The following is a 13768-nucleotide window of genomic DNA, read 5'->3' as shown; positions in this document are numbered from 1 at the left end:
TAGGCCCTCCTTAGGACACTTGTCCCATTAGATTCTTGTTGAAGGCGGTAGAATGAGCTGCTTAGCTGTGAACCTACTGTTCAAGGGTCATTTCTTCATCAATACAACTGATAAAACTGTTGCCAATCATTTAATGAGAAGATAGTAGGTGAGCTTTCACAGAAAACTTCTTTCAACTACCTTGAATCTCTCTCTAAACGCCATTCTCTCCTCCCAAATTTCCAAGAGCTATTTTGTCTCTTCCCCTCCTCTCCACGGGCAACCCCCCTCCTCGGGCTTAAAATGCTTTCACCCGAGGAACGAACAATGGTCACAGTGGTTTTACCCTTCTTTGGTCCTCGGGCCCCCACATTAAAGATGGTAAAAATGATTTAAAAAAAATAATGGTAAAAATAAGTAATCCCAAGTAAAAAAAAAAAAGCTTAAAAGGGGCAAGTAACGAAAGAAATTAGCTAGATATGCATATAAAAAGTTATGCTAAACTACTCAAGGAGGAATATGATTCCCATAAATAAATAAATAAATAAATAAATAAAAAGAGGAATATGATTGATGTCTTAAGCATCTAAGCACTGTGGTAGATGTTAATATGTAGTATTAATATTCTCTAGTTAATCCTTTTTGCAGGTATCTGTTCCTCAAATTATTCTACAACCAATTGCATTATCAACATAAAATTGAAAAAAAAAATCTCAAATAAATAATTAAAAAACGAAAAATTGTAGTTTTTTTTTTTAAATTAAAAAATTTATTTAGACCTTTTCTTCTAAAGCACACAATTTAGTCCTAGTTAAGAAAAATTTTAAAATTAGAAAAATCATTCCTGTGCTGCAAAAAATAAACACCCTCCGAAACTAAAGAAAAATGAAAAATCAACAAGCTTTTAAAATAGTGACGAGTGTCATTATATATATTTTTTAATTTATTAAATTATTAATTATGTGATAAAATTAATTAATTTTTAAATGGATTGATGAGATTTTAAAATTTTCTTAAATAAGTTGTCCTAAAATATTACTACTATTAAGACCAATGCATGTTGACCCACAAAACAACAGTAAGGTTTATTTTAGCTAGAGGGACTTTTTTTTTTCCTCCTTTAGATACAACAAGTAATATCTTGAAAACACCAACAAATGTTAACTAGTTAAATTACAAGTCTCTATGAATATTACTACTATTAAATTGACTATAAGTAATTCTCTTATTTTACAATATGTTTAAATTTCATAATTTTTTATGTTGAGCTGACATTTAGTAATTGGTGAATTTTTTTTTTTAGAAAAGTAATTGAAAAATAATGAAGTGATATTGGAAGATCTTTCTCAAAAAAAAAAGCATTATTGGAAGAAATCCCGTAGTAGTGACCATAAGATACTGACTAGTGACTAGAGGTTTGGAAGACCTAGAATCCCGGATATATCACGAGTGACGAGACCCCAGCTCAGATTCTACGAGTGATGGTTTAAATAAAACGACACGTCGTATAATAGCATCTAACAGACTGTAGAAAAACAACGGCGAAGGCTGGAGTAGTGGGATTCGCAGCCAGACATTGATAAAAATAAAATAGTCAGATTGTCGAAACTCCAAAAAGCTTCTCATTCTCAAACCCCCAAAATCGTGTAACTTTTCAAAACCCTGATACTTTCCCCTTCCTTCCTTAAAACCAGCTGCAGCCATGGACGACAGCTTCAAAGTCCGAGTTGATAAAATCTTCGGCTCTCTAGCTGCTGCTTCTTCTTCTTCTTCTTCTTCTTCAGCATCAGCTTCAACCCCAACAGCCACAACGCCATCTTCGTCTCTGTGGTCTCTCACAGACGACGAAATCGAAAGGAAGGAATGGGTCAGAGACAAGACCATTTCCGAACCCGACTCCCATTCCTTATTGACAAACCATGATCACAAGCTGCAGGAAAATCGTTTGGTGGATTTGAGTTTGAAGGATGAGCTGGTGAAAGACCTCGATGACCTTGACGATGACGACGTCGACGACGAACCCGGTTCACTCGCCTCCATTAAACCGGAAGACTTTAACGATGAAGAGTGGCAAATTAAGTGCTCTATTGGCCAAGACTGTACTTTGGATTACGAGGTATTTGGAATGTGGTTTTTATAATTTAGTCGTGTCATGTTATTACATGGTCAAAACGCTAAAATTTGACACGGGTTTTGTTTTGCATAGGTAAGGAAAATTTTATTTTGCAAGTAATTCCACTTTATGCAACATGTGTGATTATGGGTACTAAATACTAATTTTGTGTGTTATGTACTGTGTTAATTTAATGGGGTTTTAGTTGTTATAGTAGTGATGTGGGATTTGTCTAAATGGATATTGGATTATTTGGTGCAGGAAGAGGAAGATGAATATGACAAACTGGCTGTTAATAGTGAAAAGCCTGAGGAACGGTTGTATATGAAGGATATAAATGATTATGGTATAGCTATAGATTCTAACTATGAGCTTCCTGATTCGATTGAGGAAGTTGAGAGAGACCCACGTGCGAATCACTTGGCTGCAAAAATTAGGCTCAAAGAAGATGCCGAAGCAGCTCAACAAATTGATTCTTTGCGAGTCTCTGAGAAAGATGCACCGGCGAGAGAGGATGAAAGTAACATGTCTGAGGATGGTGTTAAACTGAAATCTATTCTGAAGAGGAAGGATTGTCAATCGGATTCCAAGTCAGACAAACGTGTCCGGTTTGAACCTGAATGTAAAGCTAATTGTAGTGGAGGTTCTGAAGGAGACAGCAATGTCCCAATGGATACCGGTTTTGTGGGAAATGCTATGGTTTTAAATGAGGCTAACTTTTCTTCTGCAGTTCCGGATTATATACGGAATCCTTCGAAATATACACATTACACCTTTGATTCATCTAGCGACATGGACGAGGAATCTAACAAGCAAGCCTATATGGACTTTTTAAAGCTGCTGAATAGGCCAAAGGATATGGACTCACAGCAGGAAGATGCTTCCAATGATCTTCCATCAGTCACCTTTATACCAAAAAGAAAAACAGGTGATACTATAATGGTAGACAATGCTACTGTCTCAAAGCAAAACCGGGATGATTTGGGCAAGGAATTTATGCATAGGAGAGGCTTGCCTATTAGAATTGCAGCTTGGGCCATGGAAGACAATGAAGTTTGTGCAATGGAGGAAGATGAAATGAAACCATTAGAAGATGGAAGTAACAGCTCGCAGAGACTGGGCCGAAAGTATAGGATGAAGTCCAAAGTAGAGTCGGACGAGTCTATTGCTTGATTACCCGATGAACCCCAGCAGCTTGTAAGGCACACTATGCTAGCTTCTCCTTTTTTGTTGAATCTTGATTCTTGACTTCTTTTTATCTGTATGTACTTGCACTTCTACCTGACTTTTTTCCTAGTGTACTATTGAAAAAGGATTAAGGAAAAACTGAAGTTAGTCAGACCACTGCACTGTGAATATGCATTGTGCTTCGGCTGTCCACTCAATCACCTAGTCAATGTGAATTTTTGCGTGCATGCATGATGCACCTGCAAATTGTTAATTGTATTTGAGCCGGTTTCTATCTTCAGCTACAGACTGACTTATAGTGCCATATACCTTTCAGTATCCATAATTTGTGTTAATATTGCCTTGACCTGCCCCATTCAGATCTCGTAAATCTCTTGTTCTTTCTCTTCTTCCAGCCAAGAATGAGATCTTCACGAAGGCAGAATAGTTATTGCCACTTTGAGTTTGCATGTTTTCAAACATTATGCATTTATTTCCCCCATTTCTTGTCTCAAAATGATTCCTCATTCTTTGTGTGACCTTTTTGATCTTATTGTCCTTGGCAAAGATAGAATGATCTTTTATGCTGCCAGAATGCAGATTGATCCATGATTCAAGGTGACATTTGCACTGAACGAGTTCAGGGCCCAGCTGGGATCAAAAGGTTTGACTCGTGAGTCAAATATGCCCTGAAAAACCCCTTGGAGTTGATTCTTGCCAACCTCATCGGCGGTGGCGTCAACATGTTTACAGCACTTAAAAAGAACAATTATGTTTAGAACATTCAATATGTTGCCAAAACAAAAAGGGGTTGGTGGCAATAATGTTTCTTAGTTTGTTTTTGTTGATCTTATCTAGAAAAGCTAACTTTTTAAGGGAACATTTAGTACATTGTCTATCATATGTTATAAGTTTTCAAAACTGTACATGTCGCCTAGTTATTAAGCAAGCCTGGAGAAATAAATTTCAAGATTCTCTGTACTTAGTTCTTATGTTGGCTTTTGTTTGTTTTGTTGTTTTTTCTTGTTGTTTGTTTCCTTCTCTGTACTCCTTGCTCTACCTTTTGTTTTTCATGAGGTAGCTCTTTGAATATACATCTTTTTACTTATCAAAAAAAAAAAATATATGTGGCAACATTCACTTCTGAATATAGTGATTGCAAACTGAATAGGTGAAGTTCAAAAGGTAGAATCCGGTAACTATAGTCTGGAATTGGAACTACAGCTTACTATTGAACTCGAGGAATGCTTTATAAGAGAGGAGTTTTGGAAACAGAAATTTAGAGTCTAATGGCTTAACGAGCTCAGACTTAAATATTGGTATTTTCACCTCTCAACAATAATTACAAGGAGAAAGAATGCTACTGATTTCTTGAAAGGCCAATGGAAATTGGATTTCTGGGTAGAGAGGCAATTAAGGATTGCTTTGTTAATCACTTCTCTGGTCTTTTCAAATCCTCAAGATCTTCTTCCTCACCTAACTTAAATCTAGAGCATTTAATTCACCCGACTGTCGCAGAAGAAGAAAATCAAAACCTCTGTATGGTCCACAATGATGTTGAAATCAAACAAGCCATTTTCAACAAGGGAGCAATAAAAACTCCAAAGCCTAATCTGTTTGTGATCTTTTTACTAGCATTATTGAAGTATTGAGGTGGTTCCCGGTGTGACCAGACTTAAGTATGATTTCTTCACCAGTGGTCTCAAAGAGATGAATCACACCTTCTTGGCACTAATTTCTAAATTTAATCGATTTGCAACCTCCCAAAACTATCGTCCAAAAAGCTTATGCAATGCGATTTTTAACACCATCTCAAAGATAATATAGCTAACAGACTGAAAAACTTTACTCCCCGAACTTATTTGAGGTAGTCTTCATTTATCGCAGGAAAGCATATTCATGACAACTCCATTCATGATTCAAGCATTGTATGATGCATTGCTCCACTAATCAGAGAAGATAAATTCATCTGTTTTCCCAATAACAATGGTAGATTCACTACAAAATCTAATAACTAATAAGCAAGATGATTTTCATTCCATGGTCCATTTCTCTCAACAGTAAACTTATGGAATACAAGTAAATTCTAAATTAACAAGTACCAGACCTAAAATCTAAGTAAGATCCAATGCCATTGATTCACAGGAAGCTAAGCAATTCATGATTAAGCTAAGTTTAATTGCAAACAGAACAGATCAAGGCCTAATTAGTCTAAACAATAAATAGATCAAATGATTCAGTACTTTGCATAGGAAATAGATCGAAGCCTAAATAAACATTCTAAACATCAAATGAGATTGATGCATTATAGATCAAACAAAATTGACAACTAAGAATTGAGATCAAACTAAGGTTGTGGATCCATTGAAACAAGATTAAACAAGTAACAAGTTATAAGTAACTCGCATGAACAACTTACAAAACCTTACTAAAGCAAGTTTGTTAGTAGAGAACGTGTCCTCCATTTATACTTAAGGCTCAACAGTTATCAACAATTGTTCCTTCCACATCTGCTTCCTACGACATTCTGGGGCTTTTACAAGTGTAATATCTCCAAGGCCCAATTACATGTGTTCAATTCATCTGTTTGAATTTTATGCTACAACTTGATTCAGTGAACAAGACTTTTGAGAGAATGTGCATCCATACAAAAGTTTGCCTTAAACTTACAAATAGGTCGTGCTCTTGTATGGAATTTGCTAAATTCTTGTGCCCTTGCATTTTGTTTCATTTGCGTGCACATGTGTATGCAGCTACACAAGGAAATAAAAAGCTTATGAGCTGCAATACCTTATTCTACATGATCTTCTCCATTTCAAAAACTATACATTTCGTCTATTTCATTATTTAGATTTTATTTTTGGATCTAACAGTGTATAAACTGTCCTATCATTCAAATTTTTGAATGATATGGCATATTGTACACCTTTGCTTTGAAATCCATATCTAGAAAGCAAATCCATATCTAGCTCGTACGGACAAGGTAGATTAATATTTGATAGAACCATGGACCAATACTCTGAGCTTGTTGGTTCAGAGAGATTAAGGTATGTAAACTAACCAATAAAAACCAGTCGATCACCACAGCTTGAAACCAATAACTCACATTCTTTGGTAATGTGATGCATCAAAATTTACTCTCCTTAAGGCATTCACACTACTTATCACGAAAAACAAAAATAAAGAAAGAAAAAAAAGATCTATAATTAAATACTCTTACATGTTGCAAGCACAGAAAATGCCCAACAAGAGAGACAATTCAGCCGCATAAAATTTCCACTAATAAGCAATTAAATTTTTTGATCAATGGATCTCTCTATGTAACTTGTGCTGATCCCAAAACCATGCAAATTGATTGTCGGACTTTTCCCCCCAAAAAAGAAGACAATTCAGGTGCATGCTTTGTCTAAAACAAAACCTTTGTGCTTTTATATCTACTTGAATTGAAGAAGCTTGTGTTCATGTTTTCGCATCTTGAGAAGACCCTCCATTTTGGGTCTTGCCCTTCTGATCCTGCAGGGAAGCTTCAGGAACCTGGTCTCGGTTCCACAGGCTCCTGTTTATTGAGATGATCTTTACCTACAATATTGCTGGGTTCTGATCTACTTTTGGTGTTGGTTGGCTCAGTGGCAAGATCCTTTTTCTCACTGCCCTCTTTCTGATTTTTGGCTAGACCACTAGCAGGTTGCTTCTTTGTTTCAACCACTATCTCCTTTATAGCCTCCTCAAGCTTATCCAGTCTCACTTTCACCTCCAAAAGCTCTGAATCAGATCCTGCTTCTTTTTCTTCTGTGGCATTTAACTCCATTTCTTTTGCTTTCTTTTCTTCTTCTTGCTTCTTTTTCTGCTCCAGTTCCTAAGATTTTGTATTTTTTTTTTCTAAATCATCAAAAAGGAAGCCAACTAAAATCCAAGCAAAACAGGAGGGGGGGAAACCTAAAAAAAGTTGTATACTAGGTAGTAGAAAGTTATCAATTGCTGACAAACATCCAGCAATTGATCCCCATTAAAATGAATCTGCTTGATCTCACTTAAGATAGCATTCTTCTTACATGTTGAACCTTGCAATGCTACTTCTATGAAATTAAGGATTAAAAACAAATGAAGCAATCTCAAAAACAGATATTATTATTCCAATTAATACTGCAGACTAATCGTATAGAGGAGTGTCTGCAATTTAAAAAATTAAGGTCATTTTAATGACTTTAACCTTTTTGTCAAATTACAGCCATGCCATCAAGATCTTTTGTTTTAAATAAGTTATAACAATGGCAATAGATTTGATCCAAACTATGACACATGCAATATAATAATTTGCACGTAGTTATGTATTACTCCTCACGTGTAGGGGACAAAAAAGGGAGGGGAGTTTTAAAGTAACATTTATTGATACTTTCGATTTTCAAATTACAGCCCAAGGTCAATAAATAAAAAGCATCCAGATTAGCCATATTAGCAGTTTATGAGGCTGTGTTAACTGTTAGGTTCTGCACAAACGCTGATATTACTGAGTTTTTGCTTATGTTCAAAATATTTCATGTAAAATGAAGTGGTTTTAAAATGCTTCCAAACGTTTAACCAAATACTAGTTGTGTAAATCAGTGTGCAATAGAAGCATAGTGTCAATTCCAATCTTGTAAATTGATTCTTAATTAGGAAGGTTCTAGCTAATTCAACTAGCAAAAGTCTTATGGTGTAATATTAGAGACTAAGCTTAAACCCCCACCTTCGAGTTGAGCAGTTATGGGCTTGCTTTGCAGAGTGAGAGCAAGAGAGCAGAAATTTTGAAACCATCTTAAGGTCAAGAGTGTCAGAAGAGCACCTATGTTCACTTGTGCCCATATTTCCAAAATTTTATGTCTGAACTTAGGCAAGTAAGGAATTTGTTGTCAATTCCACTCCAAATGCTCCGATTGCAAATTGGCTTGAAATTTGCCACCTGTAATGGCAAGTTATGTATAGTGGTTATGATGGGAGAGGACTACCCCCAACTTTGTTGCCAAACCTTTGAACAAGTTTTGGGGGGGGGGGGGGGGGGGGGGGTGGGGGGGGGTGAAATTCTTACTGTCAAAAGAAAATACTTTTTATCCCTCAGCTTCCACATGAATTTAGTAGTTTGCTTGGTCAAAAATTGATCTTTTTGTTTTGGATAAGACTGTAATTTGAGCTCGTTGTCCTTTACTTACGGACAAATTTAAATTAGGAATCTACTTTCCACACAGGAGTAACATAAATTCAAAAATTATTTGAAACAACACTACTAAAGTCATTGAATTTTTATGAGAGGGAAATAAAATGTGTTGGAACTTTCAAATTCCACTATGGTTTGTTGAATAGAAACATTTAGGAAAGATTGGATTTGGATTTGGATTTGCAATTTAGTGAATTGAATAAAGATGAGAAGTTCAACTTTTTTCTCTTGATGACTTTTTTCTCTTGATGAAATTTATGGATGAATTGGAGCTTTATTAATAAGTGGTTTTGAAATCATTAGACGTAAAATGTCATTTTAAATACATAACATCACAAGTGTCTTTGTTTGAGAAAAATCCCCAAATCTGAAATTGTCCTGTGTTATTAAATTAATATCAATAAATTTATATTAATAATTATTCTTCAAATACTTTGATTGTTAGTCCCCATATCCAAACACAACACTAATAAATTCAAAATTTCAAAGTAGTCATTAATCCCCACTAGAGGTATCATTAGAAACTTTTTTTCAGTAGTCATTACTGATTGAATAAAGCACAACAATAGCATGTGGCAAGTGAAATGTGAATGAATGCCACAAGGTGATATCATCATGTTTCTTTTAGAGAGAGAGAATGATGTAGGACAAAACTAGAATGTTACAATAATAAAACTGAAAAACAGAAAAACAAATGATAGATAACCTAGGAGTCAACACCAAGGAAGAGAGAACCTCTATAAATCAACACCTAGGGTTGGTTAAGGTCTCTTTGATGTAGTAGAGGATGCCACCAGAAATAAATTTTGGGTGGATGTGTGATGACAAGTGATAAGGAAGCTCCAGTAGCAGACCAATAATAGGGTGTTGAATTTTATATATCCATTTCAAGATTGTGAGTTGGGAGTCCTTTTCGTCTGTTTTGGATCTTTTACTCAGTTTCTATGAGTCCATGGAGAGGACAGGCATTGCTTTCTTCACTTAAATTGTGTCATTTGGGAAAATCTAAATAGTGGATAATTTGAGGAAAAAAAGCATTATTTCAGTGAGTTTTTGTTGTCTGTGTAAGAGGGAAGAGGAGATAGTTGATCACTTGCTTCTTCACCGTTCGTTTGCTAAAGTTGTGGAATATGATTTTGCCCTTTTTGGGGTTCAATGGGTGATGCCTAGAGGGGTTGTTACTTTATGTTTTGGTAGACATCCAAATAGTGGGATTTGAAAGGCCATCCTTTATTTTTTTATTTTTTTATGTGGTGTATTTGAAAGGAGAGGAATGTGCAAAGCTTTAAGGGATATGAACAAACAATCATATATAGGAAACAACAACATATTAGAACTTTGTTTAAATGAATGACAATGACAGGAATTTTTTTTTTCTTTCTCAAGCTTGTTGGATTTTATTGATTATCGTAACTTTAGCACTTACTTAGATCTTTTTCTTTTTCTTCTCTTCCTGTTTTGATTGATCATTGTTTTTTGGGATCTTAATTGTATTGCACCCATAGTACATTTCCTGTGTACTTGGGTCTGTTATTAGTTATGAGCTTCAACTTAAGTATATGTCCTATGTACTTGGTGCAATCTACTTTTTTAATCAATAAAACTTATTAAAAAAATTAAAAAAGTCAACACCAAACCAATGGAAATTTTCCAAAGAAATTTCATTAATCAAGCTATCTATAATTTAGTAATGAGTACAATACTACCCTTATAAGCTATATAGCCTACTAAACTCTATTATCAATGACTTGGGAAATTCTAATTGACTTGGAAAGTCCCATTTATTGAATTAAAAAAACAACATCGACTCTAGGAAATAAAATACCATTAACCTAATTAACTAATAATACCTAAAAAATACAATTGACTTTTGTAATTAAATAAAAATAAATATTTCTTTGTGCTTCCTGGATGAGAGAAGTTAACTATAAAAAGGAGGTGTCTATTTTAGAACATGATGTCTCCAGTATTTGAGCTAAACTATATGTATATTTTTTCCTTCCAATAAGCATAAACTACCACTGTACTGAAAGTGCTGTGTCACTGTTGATATCAATAACTGAGAGGAAGTTCCAGATTACATGCCCAACAAGGCCCCTAAATTAAGGTTCTCACATCAATATGGAGAATTAATTTAGGTTACTTACACTAAATGTTTCTTCAAGAGTTTGTCACTGCCATCAAGAAAGAATACAATGAAGAATAAACAGGGTATAAATTCATTTTTCTTCACAAGCTTTGTGGAACACAAATGTCCTACATGTAGAACACTCCTTTGTTTCAAATTCTCATGGTCAGTTTCTTCAAGAGTAAATTGCACGATTTCCTTATAAGGCAGAATTGTTTCATGCCAAATGTTTAACTAATGTGACTCTGTGATATTTTCCCTTCCATGAGAAAGGTTTCCATGAAAGTCAGCCCGATATTAAGACTAATGAGGTGGAAAAGGCAGAGTGCCTACAAAAGTTGTACATGCTGGCTCCTCACATTCTCACAATTTATTGTCAAATGAAAACTACTGTCTAATCTATAGACTTCAATTGCAGAAGCATAATTTATACAGATACAAGAATCAAAATTTGATGGCATAGAAGTTTTTAAGTTATAATTAGTACCATACAGTAATTATAATGCATTAAGGTTTTCTGGCAGGGAACTTGCTAAGTGGATCAATATGCACCATGAGTGTCCTTAAACTGTTAACAAGGAATTCCAATGCATATATGAAAGAACTGAGGATATATAGTTAAGGAAATAAAGAAGGATCAACAGTCTATAAACAAAGAGAGAACAAATGAGAAAACGATCCAAGAAAGGCCAATAATTTTATTGACTTCATTGCAGGCCTGTAAAGAGAAGAGGAAAAAAAAACAAAACTTACTGCTTCCATTTTTCTGATATCATAGCGAGCATATTGAGCCACCAAATATACAGCTGTCACAAAAATAAGTGTTTTTAGATAGTAGCACCAACCCAAGAGACATGTCTAAAAATAAATCCCAGCAAGACATGTCTAAAAAATAAGTGTTTTGTATATGTTAAGATGTGCAAATTAACATACCCAAGGAAGGCATGCAGGCAAAGAAGAATTGTACCAGATGGAAATCAAACCTGACCATGGAAGAGACATGTAAGAATATGTATTGATAATGGAAATGAAAATGCAAAGAGGGTTTTAGATATAGACAATATGACTAATATATCATTCCTCTGGGAAATAATTTACAGTATAAAAACATTGGCAAACAAGCACGCAACATTTCTGTAAACACTTAGAAATGAAATGTTGCTCATTCCAGGCACTCAAAAACATTAAGTATGGATATGGAATATGCAGCCAGAACATGAAGTAGGATACATTCAAAAGTTCAGCAGACAAAAGCAGATTTGCAGTTTACTTTACTTTCCTCAAAACACATTCTCAATTTATTTGTCAACTACATGGATATCTCAAACAATGTGGAGTATTATCATAAGCAGAGAATGTTACATATTATATTTTACCCGTAGGGTGCAGACTAAGAATCTCAAGGTGCCAGAAAAGGCACTCTTTCGTACAATATCCTAGATTTCGTGGAATGAAAGTAGCATATTGAGCTATGAACCAATAGATTACATTAGAATAAAACCCCTAGGATATAAATGTGGATCCATTTTGACAGGTATGAAACCAACTGAAAAGATCTAAATTTATGACATTCCAGGGTATACACATGATATGATGCAGAACAGAAGGTGTGAGCGGGCTAGATATTGTTTTAGCTAGATGCTAACCCTTATGGAAAATGATATTTGATGAATATCATGGATTATTCACTCTCCTATTATGATGATAATTGTGCTGATGAACAAAAATGTCTATTAGAAGATGATGTACAAAATACATACAGCATAGGATCCATATTAAATATGCCTAAGCCTACAGAAAATGTAATCCAAATATATGTGTGCATGTCATAGTAGAGATTACATCTAGATAAGAGGAATGACAATGAACCCGTCTCTTATATCAACATTTTGAACAAAATAAGTTTTGTCATCACCCCAATTTACCTTCCAACATTCAATTTTTAAACATTTTACAAACTAAGAAACCATCAAGCTTACCTCTCCTATCCATCAAACCTGTAACAAACAGTTGTTAAGAAACTTCTTTTTTGTTACAAATAGATTTTTAAGGGCACTATGCCCCCACATATCAAAACTACAATCTTTCCATCAGGGAGAGGCAGAGGTACCAACAGAGCTATAAGGCTTAAGAAACTATTATCAGAGTCAAAATGAAAGATAACTAAACATTGAAGTCTATACAACCTTAATGAGTTTCACTATCCTCAAATCCAACTGGTACCACTCTAATTTTCACTAACCTTTCTTCTATTTGTCCAAATTACTGTCCCCATTCCTAAATTCCATCGCTATCACAATTCATAAATATCAAAACACAAATGAAACAAAGGTGTTTGACGAAATGCCGAAAGAAGCTTAAACCCCAAGAGAACCCAAAAGCAGTAGCTACGACATGAAGTACCAAAAAAGGCAAAACAATACCCGAATTTCTTTTTCTTGGGAGGATCCGTGAAGAGCATCTTAGCGGCAGTGACAAAGTCCAGCTTGTCCAGCTGCTTATACGCTTGGTGGTAATCATTACTCACATTGGATTCAACAGCATTGTTTTCACTGACACTGATACTGTTATTGCTTGTGGGTTTGGTCGTCTTGTTGTTGTTGTTGGTGCAAAATGGTCTGGGTTTGGAATTGAATAATGGCTTTGCGGATCGGACCCAAGTGGCTCTGGTGCGAAACATGGTTGGTTACCTTTTTTCACATTTTTGCTTAAACTGCATGTAGTAGCTGTTGGGCTAGGATTGATAGTCCCACTCAACTATCAACAAGTAGGGTCCGATAACTAGCTTGAACAAGAAGTAACAGATAAACTAACACGAATCAGAATAATGCATCAAGAGAGACCCAGCTTGAACCTTCAAATCTGTGCGTTTCTCGCTCGCTCTGACTTTGTTTCCCTCACTTTCTCTTTGTCCCGGCCTCGGCTTTGGAATACCGGTGGTGGTGTTGGTGGGTCTAAACAATTACGGCCCGCCATAGATAATGGGCAGCTAATAGGCTTGGGCCTTAGCAGGTTTTGTTTCCACCAAAGGTCCAAAACAGATTTTTTTTTTTTTTTGGCTGATTGTTAAAGTAACTTAAATTTAGTAAAGTAAAGATTAAAAAATAAAAAGTTATTAGATTAAGGTGGTGTTTGAAAAATGAGATGGATTTGATTTTTGGAAACCTCAAAATGCTTTTGAAGGACCAAG

At 35.2% G+C, this 13768-nt stretch overlaps 2 protein-coding genes across 2 annotated transcripts; one reads left to right on the top strand and one right to left on the bottom strand.

The window, feature by feature from the left end:
• Positions 1-1503: 1503 nt before the first annotated feature.
• Positions 1504-4244, top strand: LOC112035566 (uncharacterized). The gene is made up of 3 exons (XM_024068392.2): positions 1504-2095; positions 2354-3289; positions 3853-4244. Exons 1-2 carry the CDS (start codon positions 1682-1684, stop codon positions 3263-3265), a joined length of 1326 nt encoding a protein of 441 aa, XP_023924160.1. The 5' UTR covers positions 1504-1681; the 3' UTR covers positions 3266-3289; positions 3853-4244.
• Positions 4245-6347: 2103 nt separating this feature from the next.
• Positions 6348-13567, bottom strand: LOC112035578 (uncharacterized). Its single transcript, XM_024068413.2, has 4 exons — positions 13002-13567; positions 11512-11561; positions 11332-11384; positions 6348-7115 (listed from the first exon to the last, which is right to left on the bottom strand). Exons 1-4 carry the CDS (start codon positions 13256-13258, stop codon positions 6786-6788), a joined length of 690 nt encoding a protein of 229 aa, XP_023924181.1. The 5' UTR covers positions 13259-13567; the 3' UTR covers positions 6348-6785.
• Positions 13568-13768: the final 201 nt, after the last annotated feature.

The sequence above is a fragment of the Quercus suber genome, unplaced genomic scaffold (assembly GCF_002906115.3).
Source record: "Quercus suber isolate HL8 unplaced genomic scaffold, Cork oak 2.0 scaffold_45, whole genome shotgun sequence".
NCBI lineage: Eukaryota > Viridiplantae > Streptophyta > Magnoliopsida > Fagales > Fagaceae > Quercus > Quercus suber.
The sequence above is the reverse complement of the archived record's forward strand: the minus strand, read 5'-3'. Positions and strand labels throughout refer to the sequence as shown.

Excerpts from the sequence above, each read along its gene's own strand:
- LOC112035566 (XM_024068392.2), top strand. The coding sequence starts at position 1,682 with ATGGACGACAGCTTCAAAGTCCGAGTTGATAAAATCTTCGGCTCTCTA. Across the intron at positions 2,096-2,353 it reads ACTGTACTTTGGATTACGAG|GAAGAGGAAGATGAATATGA; the intron begins GTATTTGGAATG and ends TATTTGGTGCAG.
- LOC112035578 (XM_024068413.2), bottom strand. The coding sequence starts at position 13,258 with ATGTTTCGCACCAGAGCCACTTGGGTCCGATCCGCAAAGCCATTATTC. Across the intron at positions 11,562-13,001 it reads CCCAAGAAAAAGAAATTCGG|GTTTGATTTCCATCTGGTAC; the intron begins GTATTGTTTTGC and ends TTCCATGGTCAG. Across the intron at positions 11,385-11,511 it reads TGCCTGCATGCCTTCCTTGG|CTGTATATTTGGTGGCTCAA; the intron begins GTATGTTAATTT and ends TTTTTGTGACAG.